Source organism: Ornithorhynchus anatinus, chromosome 9, assembly GCF_004115215.2.
Source record: "Ornithorhynchus anatinus isolate Pmale09 chromosome 9, mOrnAna1.pri.v4, whole genome shotgun sequence".
Taxonomy (NCBI): domain Eukaryota; kingdom Metazoa; phylum Chordata; class Mammalia; order Monotremata; family Ornithorhynchidae; genus Ornithorhynchus; species Ornithorhynchus anatinus.
The window spans coordinates 41,213,838-41,231,526 of record NC_041736.1 but is presented as its reverse complement, the minus strand read 5'-3'; the positions used below and the strand labels follow the sequence as shown (position 1 = coordinate 41,231,526).

Genomic DNA, 17,689 nt, shown 5'->3' with positions numbered 1-17,689 from the left:
AATGTCCCTGCCCCTGCTCAGGGCAGGTCAATTTTCCCTTCTTGAGAAAGGGCTGGGAGTCAGGTGGGCCCCCAAAGGCCGGGGCTTGCTCCCTTATCACAGGGTGCCTCTTCTGTACTTCCCAAGTGACTAGCAGAGAACACTGCAATTAATGAGTGCCTAATGAATGCAGCTGTTACTACCATGACTATTACCACTACTATATTCCAAGCGCTTAGTCCAGTGCTCCTTACACAGTAAGCGCTCAATACATTCGAATGAATGAATACTATCTCTGTAAAACGGGGATGAAATGTGTGAGCCCCACGTAGAACCACCTGATTATCCTGAATTTACACCTGAGCTTAGAACACCGCTTGGCCCACAGTAAGCGCTTAACAAAGACCGTCATTATTATTATTATTACAACTGCTCTTACTTTTGTTGTCAAGTGACATCCTGGTGTTCATTTCTCCAGCTCCTTATCTCTTCCCATTTCTCCTCACCTCCCTTTTCTTCCTCCTCTTCCGGCAAGGCCTGGGGAGTTGGGCGGGGCGTGTGGACAGGCTTTGTTCCGGGCTGGTCTGCTGATCCCTCTGGTGGTAAATTACATCTCTGCACTTTCTTCAATGCCGCTAAAGGAATTTTTCATCCAACCCGCAAGGTTGTCAACTTTTCATTTTGAAGGGAAATACTCGGGGGGCAAGGGGGGGCTACCTTGCGCCAGGCGGAGCATCGAGGGGGAGGGCTTTGAGGGAGCTGGAAAAAGAATAGAAAGGAGGAGAGAGAGAAGAGAGGGAGAAGGGGAAGAAGGGGGAGAAAACGAGGAAGGGGGAAAGAAGGAGAGGGAGAGGAATAAAGAGGGGAGGAGGAAAGAAGGGGAGGAATGGGGGGAATGAAGGTAAGAAAGGAAAGGTAAGAAGGGAAAAAAAGAGAAGGGAGAAAAGAGGAAAGGAGGAGGAAAGAGAAAGAAAGAGTGAAAATTGAAGGAAAGGAAAGATACTGCCTCCTCTGCCATGGCCATCACCTCTCTATGACTCACTGGATGCCAGAGCTGGGCTCTCTTGCCTCCCAGGTCCCATGAGGAAAGATCGTCCCCTGGCTTCAACTCTATTCAGACTAGAGACGAAGGGGAAAAAAAGGAAAGGGAGGAGAAGGGAAGCATCGTGGTCTAGTGGATAAAGCACGGGCCTGAGAGTCAGAAGGACCTGGCTTCTAATCCTGACTCTTCCACTTGTCTACTGTGCGACCCTGGGCAGATCACTTCACTTGGGAGACAGAGGTCATGGGTTCTAATCCTGGCTCTGCTGCTTGCCAGCTGTGTGACTTTGGGCAAATCACTTAACTTTTCTGTGCCTCAGTAAAATGCCTTTGTGCCTCAGTGCCTTTGTAAAATGGGGATTTAAACTGTGAGCCCCATGTGGGACAATCTGATCACCCTGTATCCCCCCAGCGCTTAGAACGGTGTTTTGCACATAGTAAGCGCTTAACAAATACCATCATTATTATGATTCTCTGAGCCTCAGTTACCTCACCTGTAAAATCTCCATTTTACAGGTGAGGTAAAATCCTCCTCCTCCTTCTCCTGTTCTTCCTCTTCCCGCTTACCCAAATGTCAAATTGGTGATAATCGGGCACAGCAGCGTGGCTCAGTGGAAAGAGCCCGGGCTTGGGAGTCAGAAGCCATGGGTTCGAATCCCGCTCTGCCACTTGTCAGCTGTGTGACTGTGAGCAAATCACTTCACTTCTCTGTGCCTCAGTTCCCTCATCTGTAAAATGGGGATGAAGACTATGAGCCTCATGTGGAACAACCTGATTACCCTGATTGCCCCAGTGTTTAGAACCGTGCTCTGCACATAGTAAGCACTTAACAAATACCAACATTATTATTTGGCAAAACATTCAGTTCACCCTGGGAGGTGGGTGAGCTGAAGAGAGTGAAAGAGGCCAGCCGTCAGTAGGGGAAGAGTCAGGGTGGTCCCTTTCTCTCTCTCCCACTTTCCCCCCTTCTGTTTATCCCGGTGCCTGCGACTCCTGGGTCCCAGATGCCGCCTTGCCAGCAGCAGGGGGACCAGGTTTGGGAAGGAGACGAGGGCAGGGCAGACCAGGCTTCATTCCCTGCACCACCTCTCGGCCCTCGGCAAGGGGCGCCGCAGCCCCGCTGTTTGTACGATGCTCCGCACCCAGGAGACGCTCAATAAATACGCTCGAGTGAATGAATACATGAACAATCGCATTCGTGGAGATCTCACTTGAGAGCACTGTACTAAGCGTTAGGGAGAGGACAATGCAAAGGAGTTGGTAAATACATTCCCTAGAATGTGGATACCCACATGTGTTCACTCAAATAAACACCCACAATATTGAAATATCTCTTCCTCACAGTTTTTGTACCCGTTTCTCTACCTCCATCTCTGTCTGTGTCCTTCATTTTTCCGTTCTATTCGTACACTCATTTTTGCCCATTTTTCCCGGGGGTTGTTCACTTCGTTTCTCCTCAGTGGAAAGAGCCTGGGCTTCGGAGTCAGAGGTCATGAGTTCGACTCCCGGCTCTGCCACTTGTCAGCTGTGTGACTGCGGGTGAGTCACTTCACTTCTCTGGGCCTCAGTTCCCTCATCTGTAAAATGGGGATTAACTGTGAGCCTCACGTGGGACAACCTGATGACCCTGTATCTCCCCCAGCGCTTAGAACAGTGCTCTGCACATAGTAAGCACTTAACAAATACCAACATTATTATTATTATTCTCCTCCTTGCTATTCCCAGTTCCTCTTAGCTCCCTCCTCAAAAATCCATTTTCTCCTCTGGTCATCTGATCTCTCCGAGTGAGCTCGGGGAAGGGGCAGTGACCTGGGAGGCCCTGACCTTGCTGGGGTGATGAGCAAGTCAGGGGACAGAGGCAGGGTGTTGGGAATGGGGAGATAGGGAGCTGAATGAATGGAAACTGGGAAAAAAGGAATGGGAAGATGATTCCTGTGAGTGGAAGACCGGAAGAGCAACAAGCAGAGTAGAACTGGAAAGGAAAGAAAAAAAGAGGTCAGCAACTAATGGTGGAAGAGGTAGTGAAAGAAGAGGAAGAGGGAGATGGAGTTTCAGAGGAAGAGAGCCTGCTTGGGTTGGGTAGAGAAGAGAAGCTACAGGGGAAGAAAGAGGAGAGGAGAGGGAAGGAGCAAAAACCGTGAGGTAGAAGATGAAGGGGGGACAGGAAAAGGGGATTGGAAGGGGAAAATCTGCTTGAGGAAAGAAGAGAGAATGGTTGGGGAGAAAGAGCGAGGGTAAGGAAAAAGAGGGAATAAGGGGGAAGAGAAGGGAGAGAAAAGAGGGAAAGGAAAGAAAAGAAGGGAAGAAAGGCTTATTAAGTGAGGAGTGGAAAAAACAGGAGGGGAAAAGGGTGATAATGGGAAATGGGAGGGGAAAATAATGCACTGAAGAGGGGCCCGAAGACAGGAGAACAGAGCTGGAGGGGAGAAATAAAGAAAAGAATGACAGCAGGGCAGTGGAACTACAAGAGAGGGAAAGAAAAGAGGGGGGAGGGAGGAATGGAAGACTGGAGTAGGAGGAGGAGTAGGGGAAAGAGGAGGGGGAGGAGGGCCCGGGATGGGGGAATGGACAGAAGAGTGGAGAGGAGAGGGCTGGACTGTGAAAGGAGAGGGCGGGCTTGGAGCCATAGGAGAGTAATTAGGGGATGGGCATCAGGGTCTCTGGGAGAGGATAGGGCTAGAGGCGTGCTGACCAGGCTAGGAGCAGAAGCCTAGAACTGGAGGCAGAGGGGGGGAGGCTGGCTGCCTGTCCACTGAGCTTCTCCCCAGCAACTTACACCCTGAGTGGAGCGAAGGAGAGAGGGGAAGGTTAGGGGCCCAACGCCTGGAGTGGCCAGCTGGCCCCGCTCCCTAACCATTAGCCCCCATCCTCCGGGGCGATGAAATGGAGAAGCTGGTGGCCGGGCTGGCTGGGCTCCACTGGAGCTCTGGTGCGTTTCCCTTGGACCTCATCGTCAGTCGCTGCCGCCTGCCTACTCTTGCTTGCCTTGGGCCAGGTAAAAGGGGCGTTGGGGGAGGGAGAGGGCAGGGTTGGGAGAACCCGTGTCAGAATGTTCAGGGAAGAAGCTGGGGATGGGGACCAAAGCGGGTGTGAGGTGAATTGAGAGGGAGGGGGAGCGAGGGAAGGATGAAACAGTAGCGGGGGGGGGGGGCGGGGGGCGGGAGAGCAGGGAACCGGCCGGACTGAACTGATAGGGGAGGGCAAAAGAAGGGCTCGGAGGACCAGGGCAAAGTTTCCGACAGCCTCTCTTAGCACGGACACCTGGAGCTTCCCCCAGCTACTTCTGCTCCCCTCTGTTCCCACACTTCTCCTGTTCACTCCATCTTTCCTGCTTCCTTTTTCTCCGTCTCATCCCTTTTTTCCTGCTCCTCCATCCCTGGGACTCTCCACCTCTCTCCAGTTCGACGCCCCTCTCTGAACAGCTCCTATATCTCTCTCCCTTTCAGCCTATTTTACTCCTCTGTCCCCTACCTTTATCCTGGGAATCTGTCCATTCCCTTTCTCAGCTTCCTCTGCCTCCATCCACTCCACTTTCCCATTCTCACTTTCCCCTCCCCTCTACCTCCTGATCCCTGAAGTTTTGGGTGTGTGGCCTCTCACCTCCACAATTGCTCTCTTCCCTGTTCCAATACTTCCAGAAACAGCTCTTGGACAGCTCTGCCATTCCACAGCCTCCCTTTCCTTCTCCCTCTCCTGAGCGGCCTTTTTGTCTCAGTGCTCTTCCCCTCTGCTGCCTGGTGTGGAGAAGATGTGTTGTGGGGGCCCTATCCCATCTGCTTCGCTGGGAGAGGGGATGGGGGATACTGCCTGGATCAGGAAGGGGGAGAGGTTGGGGGACTATATGCCTGGATCAGGAAGGGGGAGGGGTTGGGGGCTGTCTGCCTGGATCAGGAAGGGGGAGGAGGTGGGGGGGGGGACGGGACTGTCTGCCTAGATCAGAGAAGGGGTCGGTTGGGGGCTTCCTCCCCGGCTTAGGGAAGGGAAGGGAATAGGGGGGCTGTCTGGCTGGTTTAGGGAGGGGGAGGGGAAGGGGGGGTAGGCTGCCTGGATCAGGGAGTGGGGGGAGCTGGCTGCCTGGCTTGGGGTTTTGTGTTCAGGAAGAATAGGGGTTTGGCCAGCGTTGGCACGCTTGCTGCCCAGAATGCTAATGGGGCCAGGGCCTGGCCGGTGGGGGCAGGGAGACCTACCCACTCCTCCTCCGGGCCTCTGTCTGCCCCTCCCCCATGCCACAGCTCAGCTCTGGAGATGAGCCTGGCCAGGCCCTGGATGTAGGTCTGGCGGGGCGATGGGGCAGGGAGCGGGCAAGGAGGGAGGGGAGGCGATGGATGGATGAACTTAGGTTGTGTGTACACTTGTGTGTGTGTGTACACATAAGTGTGCGTTGCGTAGTGTGTGTGAATTAGAGGATGGGTGGGTGTAAGTGTGTGGACCTGTGCTACTGCGGGGGCCTGTAAGGGGGCAGTGTGTCAGCGGGCACATTCTCACTGTCCCAGGCGGACTGTGGGAGCAGAACATGTGTGTGTCTATGTGGGATAGCGCATCCATGGGTGGGTGAGACGGTGACCGTGCCCGGGTGGCATCTTGGGGTGGAGCATGATTGACTGGGCCCTGGATGTCTGGAGGAGGCTCGGTCTAGCTGTCCATCTGCCTGTCCGTCCACTTGTCCGTTTGCGATTCCTGGAGGGAAAGCTGCCCGGGGCCTGTGGGGAAAGGCCTGGGGCGTGTGAAGCTGCTGCCTGAGGCTGCTGCTTGTCCGGGGGAGGGGGAGCGGGCCGAGGAGCAGAAGACAGAGAAGGGGGTGTCCGGGTCTCCTCCCCACCCCCCCAACCAGGCCTGCAGCTGCTGCCAGAAGCTGGAGGATTGCAAGTTCTCAGGCCCCTTGGCTCCCCTGGTAACAGTTGCTGGGGTTTAGAGAGCAGCCTGCTGCCCAGCCCCTCCTCCTCCTCCCTCTTTCCTCAACAACATCCCTTCCTTTTTCCCTGGGCCCTTCCCCCAAGGCTTCCTTCTCTCCTTTTCTCCCCCCCCCCCCCCCCCAATCTCTCAAGACTCTTTCTCCTCCCTTCCAGATTCCTCCTGGCTAGGAAAATGGGGGGGAGAAGATGGAGGAAAAAGAGAAAGAAAAGGAAGAGCAAGAGGAGGAGGAGGAACAGGAAGAAGAGGAGGAGTAGAGAAGTTGAAATTAAAGCAGATGGTTTCCCAGGGCTAGTAGAGTGAGAAGAAGGTTCCGTCAATTCCATAGCTGTCACTCCTGTGGGGTTGACTAAGATTTCCCTGCTGGGGAGAGGGAGGGAAGGAAGGAGGGAGGGAGGGAGAGAAAGAGAGGCTGACCAGTGAAATGGGTCACAGTGATCTCATCATTGCTGGGGGGCACTGCCGGCTGGGGGCCACTGGGAGAATCAGAGATGGAGCTAGGATCAGCCTGCAACAACAGAGATGAAACTACTTGGCACCGCGGGCATCGGGAACCAGGGCAAACAGCATATCCATGCTTCCCCTGATCCTTCACTTAATGAATGAGCCAACGTGGGAGAAAGCAGCTCTGTAATGTGTTTGTGAGTGTGTATGTGTCTGTGTCTCTGTGTGTGACTTCTCTTGTAATGTGCTCCTAGTTCCCTTGGGCACCATAAAAAGTTCAAAAGCCCTTGGCCCACTAGTTACACATCGATCTGGTGACCCAGCCCCTCTTGTTTCCCCCCTCCAGTCCCGAATGGGGCCCTACAAGCCACCTCCACCCTCCCCATGGTCTCTGCTGCCTGAGGGTGAATGTCAGGGAGCTGCCCTGGACAGAGAATTGTTGAAAAATTGAGTTCCTGAGTCACTGAAGGGGCAAAGTGGTCCCTGGCTCAGAGAGGGCTCAGGCAGAGGGTGACATTGGTAGGAGGCATTCAGCCCAAGCCCCTCAGGGGTCCGCCTGGGCTCTCGGTGCTGCTGTGGCGCTGCTTCCTTGAGCCTGTGGGCTGAGCCTGCCTGTCTCCTGTTGCCCAGGGGAGTATGTGGACGGGGTGAGAGAACAGGACATCCTGCTCATCCATTCGTGCCGCCAGTGGACAACAGTCACCGCACATAGCCTGGAGGAAGGACACTATGTCATTGGGCCCAAGATTGACATCCCTCTGCAGTACCCAGGTACCACCTCAGTCCTGTCCGGGAAGTCCCAGGCAGTGGCCTAGATTAGGTCCTAAGTCCCATGGGGGGAAGGGGGGGTGTCCAGCTGGACCCAGGAGGACCTGGGCTTTGACTCTGGGGATCATTTCCCACAGTAGTGGGGGTTGGGAGCTGGGAGTGGCTGAGATTGTGGGGTTCTGGGGGTGCAGACACTGGTTTCAAACTCCTCTGTGGGCTGCCTGGCCCTTGTCCTGCCTCTTCCTCACCACCACACAGGTCCCAGCTTGAAAAGTTCCATGTCCCTCACTCTGTAACTCGGGCCTGGGACCTCAACACCTCATCTGTGGGGTTGGCAAGATGGAAGGCAAAGAGGGCCCCCAGTAAAGTACAGAAGGGGAGGGGAGTGGTTTCCCTGGTTTTGCATAGGGACCCAGAAAGGTTCAGGATTATGGAACTGATGGCTACCATCCAGATCTAGCCTCCCCCCAATCTGCAGCTCCAAGCATGGGGATGTGGAGACCTCCCAGGGGGCCTCTGGGTTTGGACATCCTTCCTGTCTCCAGCTGTGTCTCTGGGGTGGAAGGGGATGCTGCAAGAGGCGGAGGGAGGTGGGAGGGAGAGTTCAGGTTGAGCTGGAAAGGGAGGACAGGAGGGAGGGAGGGCCAGAGGAGGAAGGGATGAGGGAAGGGGGTCGGCTCCTTGTGGTGGCTGGGTAGGGGTTAATGGGGCACTAAGTGCAGTCGGTCTGACACTGATTCCTGCTGATGAATTAATAATGGGGAACGGAGCTGGGAGGGCCCCAGCCCCAGCATGTGACTGAGCCCCTTGAGAGAAGGGCCGGGAGATGGGGCGGCTGGAGAGGGCCGGAGTCTTGGTCAGACAATCCGCCTCTCTTTTCCTGGGGCTGGCCTCGGAGCCAGGACTCCAGGGTCCTGCCACTGGCTCTGCTGCTGAAGCCCAGCAGAAGCCCCCCATCCTCCAGGCCCATCCCTGTGGAAGCAGCCTCCTCTTGGAGGCCTTCGGGCTGGTGGGGAGGAGGCGATGGGGGCCCGAGGCTGGCCGAGGCTGCATTCCCCCACAGCAGGACCAAGGGCAGCTGGGAGAGGGGATTTAGGGTAGAAAGAAATTAGAGGCAAGTGGAGCCGGGGAGCAGAGAAGGAACTGGGGTCTGTGGGAGGGGAGAGCTATTAAGGGAAGAGGTGTGAGCAGCGTCAGACTCCCTTGCCTACGCTGAATGAGCTGGTCGGTGGGGGAAGTTGGGTTTGGTCGGTGGGGGCAGGGAGGAAGGGAGGAGGGCGGTGGGTGCTGTGGTGACATCGATTCTCCTGATTCTGCTGAATCAGCCCCCTGGTCCCCCCCGCCCCCATTCAATATTCTGTATTGCCTCCTCCCCCTACTCCCTGCTGGGTCGGGGGGAGTCTTTCTCCCTGGACTGGGCGGTTCCTCAGAGGTCATTCATTGTCCAGGGCAGCGCCTTCCTCTCCACTTGTCCTCCATCTTTGCAGGAGGAGGACAGCGGGCAGGCAGGGATTGCAGTGGTACCCGAGGAGCCCACCACTAGGTTTCTGAGCCCAAACTGTTCAGTGCCCATCCTGACCCTCCAGAGATCTGCTTCTCTGCAGGGGCTGGTGCACAGTGGCCATTGTTGATTATTAAAAAGGGCCTGGGGCTGGAGGATGGATTTCCCCCCCACTTCCTCTCCCAGACTTACTGGTGGATCCAGGCTTGCTGAATCAATCTTGCTTGGATGAGGAAACCAGATGTGCTGATCATTCTTGGCCAGCTGAGATGGTCCCAGATTACCGTAGGCTCTCCTGGACAACTGTGGGAAATGATACAAATGTCACTGAATTGGGAGGGGCCTCAGCTCAACCTCATTCATTCATTCATTCATTCAATGATATTTATTGAGCATTTACTGTGTGCAAAGCACTGTACTAAGTGCTCGGGAAACTACCATCTTAGAATAAACACATTCCCTGTCCACAATGAGTTTACAGTCTAGATGGGGAAGTCAACCACTCAAGCTGACTTTCACAGGACCCATAGGTTTCTTGCCTTGTTAAAACTCTTGAACTTCCAAGCCCAGGCCTAGAGCATGCTTGGTTCCCACTCAGTTAAAATACCTCAGCATTCTGGAAGTCATTAACTGGACTACCTACAATGCTGGAGAATTCCACCTCCACATCTTTCCTTTCCCCCTCCTCTAGACTGTAAGCACTGTGGGCAGGGAACGTGTGTTCCAAGTCTGTTATATTGTACTCTTCCAAGTGCTTTGTACAGTACTCTGCACATAGTAAGTGCTCAATAAATTGATTGGCTGAGTGATTTCCAGCTTCACCACTGTCTGAAAGGGAAGAGGAAAGCACATGAGCTTGGGATGGTGCTTTGATGCCCTGGCTTTATATTAACAGTAATAAAGTGGGGTGTCAGGCCAACACTTGGTCTCTGTGCCTGGTGGGGCTCAGGGCTGGTTTTTGGCCCACCACAGCCCTATGGATGATGCCTAGAAGCGCAGGCCGCTGTGGTGTGCAGATTGGCTCGGGAATGGGGTCATGAGAATACCAGGGGACCACGGGGTGAGGCAGGCTGACCCAATAGTCCTGTCCTTCCCAGGGAAGTTCAAGCTCTTGGAACAGGCCCGGGATGTGCGGGAGCCGGTGCAGTATTTCAGCAGCGTGGAAGAGGTGGCCAGCGTCTTTCCCGACCGCATCTTTGTCATGGAGGCCATCACCTTTAGTGTCAAGGTCAGTCCTTGCCACACACCTGGTCCCTTCTCCCTCCCGTCATCCCCCTCATCTTCTAGGGGCAGCTAAGACTTGATTGGACCGCGCACCTTTTCCCATCCCTAAGAAATGGGAGAAGGGCGAGCAGGGAGATCTATAGAAGGCAGGAGGAAAATGGGTTTAAATTGTGGCAGAATGGGGGAGCTCACACTCACACAGGGGACCCTTTTATGGTATTTGTTATGACTAATAATAATAATGGTATTTGTTAAGCACTTACCTATGTATCAGGCAGTGCACTAAGTGCTGGGGTGGATACAAGCAAATCAGGTTGGACATAGTCCCTTTGCCACGTGGGGCTCACAGTCTCAATCCCCATTTTACAGATGAGGGTACTGAGGCCTAGAGAAGTAAAATGACTTGCCCAAGGTCACACAGCAGAGAAGCAGCGGAGCCAAGAGTAGAACCCATGACCTTCTGACTCCCAGACCCATGCTCTTTCCATTATGCCATGCTGCCTCTCTGCTTCTCTGTTAAGCGCTAAGTGCCAGACACTGTACTAAGTGTCAAGGTAGATACAAGCTCATCACTTTGGACAGGGTCCCTCTACCCTTATAAGGCTTCCAGTCTTAATGCCCATTTTACCGATGAGGTAACTGAGGGCCAGAGAAGTGAAGTGACTTGCTCAAGGTCACACTGCAGACAAGTGGCAAAGCAGAGATTAGAACCCAGGTCCTTCTAACTCCCAGGCCTGTGCTCTATCCACAGGACCACGCTGCTTCTGGTTAGGGTCAAAGGCAGTAGAGCAGACCATACTATTTCCCTCCCGGCACAGACAGAAGGGCTCCTGTCGGCCAGGGGTGGTTTGGGGGCCGACTACCCACTGGGTCCCCCGGGGAAGCGGCCCAGCAGTAGGGGTTGCTCACCTTCGACGCCACGTTCCCTCTTTTCCGGGGCTGGGTCCAGGACCGACGCTTCCTGCCTTTCCTGTCTCCTATCCCCCACAGGTGGTGTCCGGGGAGTTCAGTGAGGACAGCGAAGTGTACAATTTCACCCTGCACGCAGGAGACGAGCTCACCCTCATGGGCCAGGCGGAGATCCTGTGCGCCAAGGCGGCCAAAGAGCGCTCCCGCTTCACCACCATGCTGCGCAAGCTGGGCCGCACGGGGGTCCTGGCGGGCGGCGGCAGCAGCTTGGGGGTCGGTGGGGGCGGCATGGGGGTCGGCGGGGCAGCCGGCAGCGGGGGCTCCAAACCCGTCAAGGGCAAGATGCCCTGTCTGATCTGCATGAACCACCGCACCAACGAGAGCCTGAGCTTGCCCTTCCAGTGCCGTGGGCGCTTCAGCACGCGGAGCCCCCTGGAGCTGCAGATGCAGGAGGGCGAGCACACAGTGCGGGCCATCATCGAGCGGGTGCGGCTGCCGGTCAACGTGCTGGTGCCCAGCCGGCCCCCCCGCAACCCCTACGACCTGCACCCGGTGCGCGAGGGCCACTGCTACAAGCTGGTCAGCATCATTTCCAAGACGGTGGTCCTGGGCCTGGCCCTGCGCCGGGAGGGGCCGGCCCCCCTTCACTTCCTGCTCCTGGCGGACATGCCCCGCTTCACCCTGCCCCAGGGGCTCCTCTCCGGAGACCCCCAGGTGGAGCAGCTGGTGCGGGACAGCGCCTCTTACTGCCGCGAGCGCTTCGACCCCGACGAGTACTCCAAGGCCGTGAGGGAGGCCCCGGGTGACCTGGAGGAGGAGTGTGGCAGCCCCCGCAGGACCCGGCTCTGCCTGCGGGGGCCCAAGCCGGAGGCTTGGGTCCAGGCCTTGCCCCAGCTCTCCCTCTGCCTGTTTCCCGCCGCGGGGGACGGGGAGCGCGAGTACACCAGCCCTGACTGGACCGGCCCCCCGGAGCTGCCCCCACCGGCCGAGATCCCCTACGAGGAGCTGTGGACCCACCAGGTGACCGAGACCGTGGCCGAAGGCCGAGTCAGGCAGCTCCCCGCGCTGGGCCAACCTGACCTCATCTCCTTTGCGGGGGCCGGCTCCCCGCTGCGGGGGGGCTCCCCTCGCCTGGAGTTTGAGGCCCTCCCACCCCCGGTACCCCCCAAGTCAGAGGCGGTGAGTGTCGGGGGTTCTTGGGGGTCAGAGGCTGGGGTGACTAGGGCCACCGTTGGGGGAGGGAGGAGCCTGGGCTCCTGGGTGGCCGGGGGATGTCTGGGAATGGCTCCTGGAGTGCTGAGCCTCTTGCTCACCCTGAGGCCCTCTCCTTGGATCCTGGAGTCCTGGGGCTCCTTACGCTTTCTTCATCTCGCTCAGCCTCGCTTCTCCCCTCAAGTGTGTCCTTGTTGGGTTGGGCCCTGGCAAGGCCAGGAAGCCTGAGGGCTCCTGAGCCAGAGGAGGAGGGTCCAGGGTCAAGAGTGTTGGAACAGTGTGTCTGGGGTGAGACTTGCAGTGGCAGGTTGGCATGGGAACCCTGGGGGACAAGAGTATCAGGGTATATCATGCAGGATCCGGTCAATGTTTGACCAAGAAACGGATGGAAAGAGTGGGAGGGAGAGTGTGTGTGTTTCAAGTCAACCCTGTTTTCCTCAGTGAAGCAGATGACTGCACCTACTTTTAGGAAGCTGCCTGCCACAGAATTTCTGGGCAATGGGGCTTAGGGGGAACTCTTGAGTCTCTGCTGCCGCAGGCAAGTGTTCGGAGGCTAGTAGGAACAGGTCGGGGGGCACTAGGCAAGTGGACTACCCTGCTGGGGGGGGGGGGGGACGACGGGGGGGACAGGAGAGTGTCCATGTCCCTTCCCAGTGGATTTGTTCATCTCACTGCACCTGTGTCTGGGGTCAGTCCCAGTGCCTGGAATCCCTCTTGCCTCATCTGGAGGGCAGGGACCCGAGAGACAAATGCTGCCTGCTGGGCTGGGTACAGCGTGCCAAGTTTCAGGCCGCTGCTCTCTCTGATGGGCTGTGGGAGAGGAGGATGGAGGGAGGGCTCCTTCATGGGCCCACTCCCCACCCATAGTGGTGTATGCATGTGCGTTGTAGGTAAAGGAGGAATGTCGTCTGCTCAACGCCCCACCTGTGCCCCCCCGAGGCAGCCGACCCCTGGGGAGCCCTCCAGTCCCCCCTCGCTTTCCCAAGCTGCAGCCCATCCACTCCCCCAGCCCCAGCCTCTCTTACTACTCCTCAGGCCTCCATGACGGGTGAGTTTGACCGGACCCCCTTCACCTTCCCTCCCCCTCACTTGGCTCCCAAGCCCCATTTGGGAGGGTGTGGGGAACACCGACTGGGTGGTTGGGAGGTCATGACATACATGAAAATCAAGACTGGGGCATCACTTGGGATCCCCGACTCCCCATCTCAAGCCAGGGTGTCTGCTCCTGCTTGTAGATCCCAGTCCCTGTGGAGTACAGCGGAGACAGGTCCTGAAGCTAGGGTTAGCCCAGTTCCCTAGCTTTGACTTGCTACAGCATGACAACCCGTCCATCCTCTCTTTCCATATGTAACCCTCACCCCGTCTCCTCTTGGGCTTCGTGTCTGTCGGTGTCTCCTTTTCCTCCTCTATCTCTCCCAGGTCGGGCTCCAGAAGCGGCAGCTGTTCCCCATCCCCAGATGCCTACTCCCTGTACTGCTACCCCTGCACCTGGGGAGACTGCAAGGTCGGGGACTCTCCCAGCCGCCCACTGACCGGGGGCCCGCCCTCCACCAGCCAGCCTGGCCAGGCCCCCTGGACCTTCGCCGAGCCGGAAAGTGGCCGCTGCACTCCGCTGCTGGGAGGCGAGACCCCAGTCAAGACGTACCACAGCTGTCCACCTCAGTTCAAGCCCGCCCAGCCCCAGAAACGCTTCGCCCCTTTTGGGGCCCTCAATCCTTTTGCTGGTCCTACCTTCTCCTCCCCGGGTCCGGCCCCGGCCGGCCCCGCCTACTCCTCCGGCCCCACCTCATCAGGCTCCGAGTGGGCAGACCCATCCTTGGAGGTCTTCGACCCCTTTGAGGTGGGGCGGTGTAGCCCCCCGGAGCCCGAGCAGAGGTACCAGGAGCCGAGGGGGATCGGCGGGGGGGCTGGGCCCCTCCTTCCACCGCTCCGACCCACCAAGGTCTTCGAGCCGGAGGGCCCGCTGCTGCGTCGGGGCCCGGCCCCTTTGACCCCCGCTCTCCTGCAGGGAGCGGAGGGGCCCGTCCCTCGGCTCTTTCTCACCCAGGGGCTTGTGGAGGTGCCGCCCGCTGACACCCCGGGACCCCAAGGGGAGGCGGCATCAGGCCGGACCGGCAGAGACCCCTCCGTGTGGCAGCCTCCGGCCGACCTTTCGGCGTTATCCTTGGAGGAGGTGTCCCGCAGCCTGCGTTTCATCGGCCTCTCGGAGGACGTGGTCAGCTTCTTTGCCCGTGAGCGCATCGACGGCAGCATCTTCGTGCAGCTCAGTGAGGACATCCTGGCCGATGACTTCCGCCTCACCAAGCTGCAGGTCAAGAAGATCATGCAATTCATCAAGGGCTGGCGACCCAAGATCTGAGGGCTGGGGCTGGGGAGCGGGGACAGGGGTAGCAGTGGCCTCACGGAGCGCAGGGCAGGTTGCCCACAAAGAAGCCAGGCTCCCCGGGACCCACCCAGGAAACAGCTCTCACAGGCTCCTGGGGATGCCAGGGAGTCAACCCTCTGACCAACTACCTCCATGGGGATTTCCACGACGGAGTGGAGAGCTGCTGGGGAGCTGGAAGCCCTCAGTCCCTCCTCAGACTGAGATGCAGCAGGTTCCTGGATGCAGCTCTCCTTTGACCAATTAGGTTCTGGACAAGGGGAAGCTGTCTAAGAATCACTGCTGGGACTGCGGGGTGGGGGGAGCCAGATCACGAACCCAGCAGGCAGAGCCTCTCACGGGTGACAGACTACTCGCCTGCCTTCTTTCAGTGAACTGTGGGGATCAGAAGTAGGCTGGGGGGGAGGGAGGGGTGAAGAGGGGCAATCATCAGATGAGAGCCCTCTGCATGTACTGTCCCCATGTGAGCACTTGCCCACTGTCAATGATGACTGACTAGGCAAGCCCTGGAAGCCTGGGCAGAGGCTCCCTTTGCTTGTTCTGGGCCCTTTTCTATCTCTTGGGCAGACATCGGGCTAGATACAAGTCTTCTACTTTCTCAACATCCTCAGAAGCTCCTTTTCCTCCAACACTCATCCGTAAGCCAGGGCTGAGAGATGGGTGGGGGACTAGGAGCTGTTTGTACCCTGCTCGGGAGAAACCCTCTTCTTTCCCCAACTTCCTAGTGCGGGGGGGGACAGCCCCTCTGACCCCATCAGGCTGTTCTACAGCCGCTCGGGCCTAGATGACCGCTCAGGCAGAGGTTTGGGGCCCTGGGCTGCGGTATGGATGGCAATGAGTTGGAAAGAGTCCCGTGACCCTGCCTTCCTCAGCCTTCCACCACCATCACAGCTAAAATCTCCATCCACTCACCACCACCCACCCACCTGGCTGGGGCTACTCCCAAGGAAGTTGGCTGTAATGAGTTGCTAGGTGGCTCTGCCTCCCTCAGGCTGCTGGGATATTTATTGTCCAGAAGGAGCCAGGGGCTGCCGGTGTTCTGAGCCCGCTACCTCGGCTTGTGAGTGGAGGCCTCGGGAAAGAAACAGGAGCAGCAGGGTAAAGGTATTTGGCTTTGTTCTTGATTATTTCCCCTGGATCTTCACAGATTTATGAAATAAACGCTACAGATACATGAGGATGAGACAACTGGAATTCAGTGTGTACTGGGGCAGGGAGGCATGAGGTACTTGGTAATTCTCTCTTTCAAACCTGGACTCTCATTTGTTTTTGTGTGATTTACACTCTCCTGTGCTCTTGGTGGGGTCTGGATCTGGCATGATAGTGCTGCAGCCAAGGAAATTGAGGCAGCCCCTGGGATGGGACAGGGACTTCCTCCCCCTCTAGACAGACAGCTCTCTAAAGCTATTAGCACCCAACAAAGGAAAGGCTTTGAGAGGTCTGGAGTCACTTACCCAGCAGCTAGCAGTCAGACCCCAGTCACTGTTCCTCTCTCACTCCAATCCTATCACAGCCTGGAAGGTGCAACCCCTAGGAGAGCTGACCAAGAGGATGTGAGATAGCCACGAGGCCTGGTGATTCTTGAATCCCTCTGGGTGTCTAGTTCCAGTACGCCCCTGTGCTTCAGCTTGATCCTAGAAGAACCTTCCCTCTTTTTTTCTTCTAAATGGTATTTAACTGTTTACTGCGTGCCAGGCACTATACTAAGCACTGGGGTAGATACAAGACCCAGACCATATCCCCATAGTCTTATGCCCATTTTACATTATACCAAGGCAGAACTTTTAAGTGACCTGCCCAAGGTTATACATAGGACAAGTGGTGGAGCTGGGATTCCCTTTGTCCACGCCTGAGGTTTCCAGGGCCTCGGGCTCCTCCCTCTCTCATGCTGTGGTCAGATCAGATCAGAGAAGCATCTGGTCCAGGATCCCTAAGGCTCCCTCTACCACAAATCAAAACTGATGAAGTCTGGTCTCCTAGGATCCTTGGGATGCTTTAATAATTATGGTATTTGTTAAGCACTTACTATGTGCCAAACACTGTTAGACTCCTTGGGGATTGTTGCCACTAGGAGAGGAACCTCAAGCTTGCCTGGTACTTGCCCAATCTCAAAACACTGGACCCGCTTTGGGTTGCAGCTGTCAAACAGCTGTCACCCCCACTTAAAATCTCCTCCGATTATTCAGGTACTCCCTCAGGTTATATCTTTGTGCCGGCTATGCTGAAATCTCTAAGGAAAGCTTAAGCCTCCAGCTCACCTGGGTCCAGGTTTCCTTTAGCAGGTGATGCCAAGAGGAGACACGTTAACTCTGCCAAGGCAGGATCCTTTTATATTACTTGCTTATTTCCCCAAACATCTGCTTTGCACACGGATAGTCAATAAATGCTGTCCTTTGCCAGTAAGCTAGTACCTAACTCCTGCAGCAAAGTGCTTCTTACTGTGGTAAAGTGTTTTGGATACAGACTTTTGCTCCTCCGAACCTGGAGACCATCAAATCCACACCCCATGTTACCGGGTGGCAGGGGGGAGATGTGTGCGAGGGTCAGCTCTCCTCTGTCACCTGCTAGCCAACCACAACTCTTGCCTGCAGTATTCCAGTCCTGGAATGGTGGGAGACTGAATCCATCTAGATTCCCGGCTCAGCCACTTGTCAGCTGTGTGACTGTGGGCAAGTCCCTTCACTTCTCTGTGCCTCAGTTACCTCACCCGTAAAATGGGGATTAAGACTGCAAGCCTCACGTGGGACAACCTCATTACCCTGTATCCACCGTAGCGCTTACGAGATGTTCTTCCCCTTGACTCTATTTATTGCCATTGTTCTTGTCTGTCCATCTCCCCCAATTAGACTGTAAACCCGTCAAACGGCAGGGACTGTATCTGTTGCCGACTTGTTCATTCCAAGCGCTTAGTACAGTGCTCTGCACATAGTAAGCGCTCAATAAATACTATTGAATGAATGAATGAATGCTTTGCACATAATAAGCGCTTAACAAATACCAACATCATTATTATTATTACAAGGAGGTCACCTTGTAAATACTGAAAATACTGCTACAGTCACATTTGTAGGCACTGCACAGTTTTGGTGGTTACATATTTTCAAAACCCATCAGAAACACCCCAGAAATGTTGAAAACATTCACAGTCTGAGTCTCTGGGGGTGCACAGAAAGCCTCTGTTGTCCCTATGTGAGAATCACTGCTGAGCAGCAGGTAGGATGAGAAGGGCAGCGAGAAATTGCCTTCTCACCTCTGGAGCTGGGGGGAATTCAAGCTCCTCTCAGTAAGTGGCCTTAACAAGCAGAAAAGCAGCATCT

At 56.1% G+C, this 17,689-nt stretch overlaps 1 protein-coding gene and 1 long non-coding RNA gene across 2 annotated transcripts; one reads left to right on the top strand and one right to left on the bottom strand.

The window, feature by feature from the left end:
• Window positions 1-3,715: 3,715 nt before the first annotated feature.
• On the top strand, window positions 3,716-14,767 carry GAREM2 (GRB2 associated regulator of MAPK1 subtype 2). Its single transcript, XM_029071806.1, has 6 exons — window positions 3,716-4,015; window positions 7,006-7,146; window positions 9,742-9,872; window positions 10,859-11,956; window positions 12,880-13,037; window positions 13,409-14,767. The coding sequence occupies exons 1-6, from the start codon at window positions 3,904-3,906 to the stop codon at window positions 14,346-14,348; spliced, it is 2,580 nt and encodes an 859-aa protein (XP_028927639.1). The 5' UTR covers window positions 3,716-3,903; the 3' UTR covers window positions 14,349-14,767.
• On the bottom strand, window positions 6,230-10,867 carry LOC114814226. The gene is made up of 3 exons (XR_003761982.2): window positions 10,778-10,867; window positions 8,837-8,947; window positions 6,230-6,439 (listed from the first exon to the last, which is right to left on the bottom strand). It is a non-coding gene; the product is annotated as an uncharacterized LOC114814226 (long non-coding RNA).
• Window positions 14,768-17,689: the final 2,922 nt, after the last annotated feature.

Coding starts and splice junctions, on each gene's coding strand:
- GAREM2 (XM_029071806.1), top strand. CDS start 3,904: ATGGAGAAGCTGGTGGCCGGGCTGGCTGGGCTCCACTGGAGCTCTGGT. Junction 4,016..7,005: donor TCTTGCTTGCCTTGGGCCAG/GTAAAAGGGGCG, acceptor CCTGTTGCCCAG/GGGAGTATGTGGACGGGGTG. Junction 13,038..13,408: donor TCCTCAGGCCTCCATGACGG/GTGAGTTTGACC, acceptor TATCTCTCCCAG/GTCGGGCTCCAGAAGCGGCA.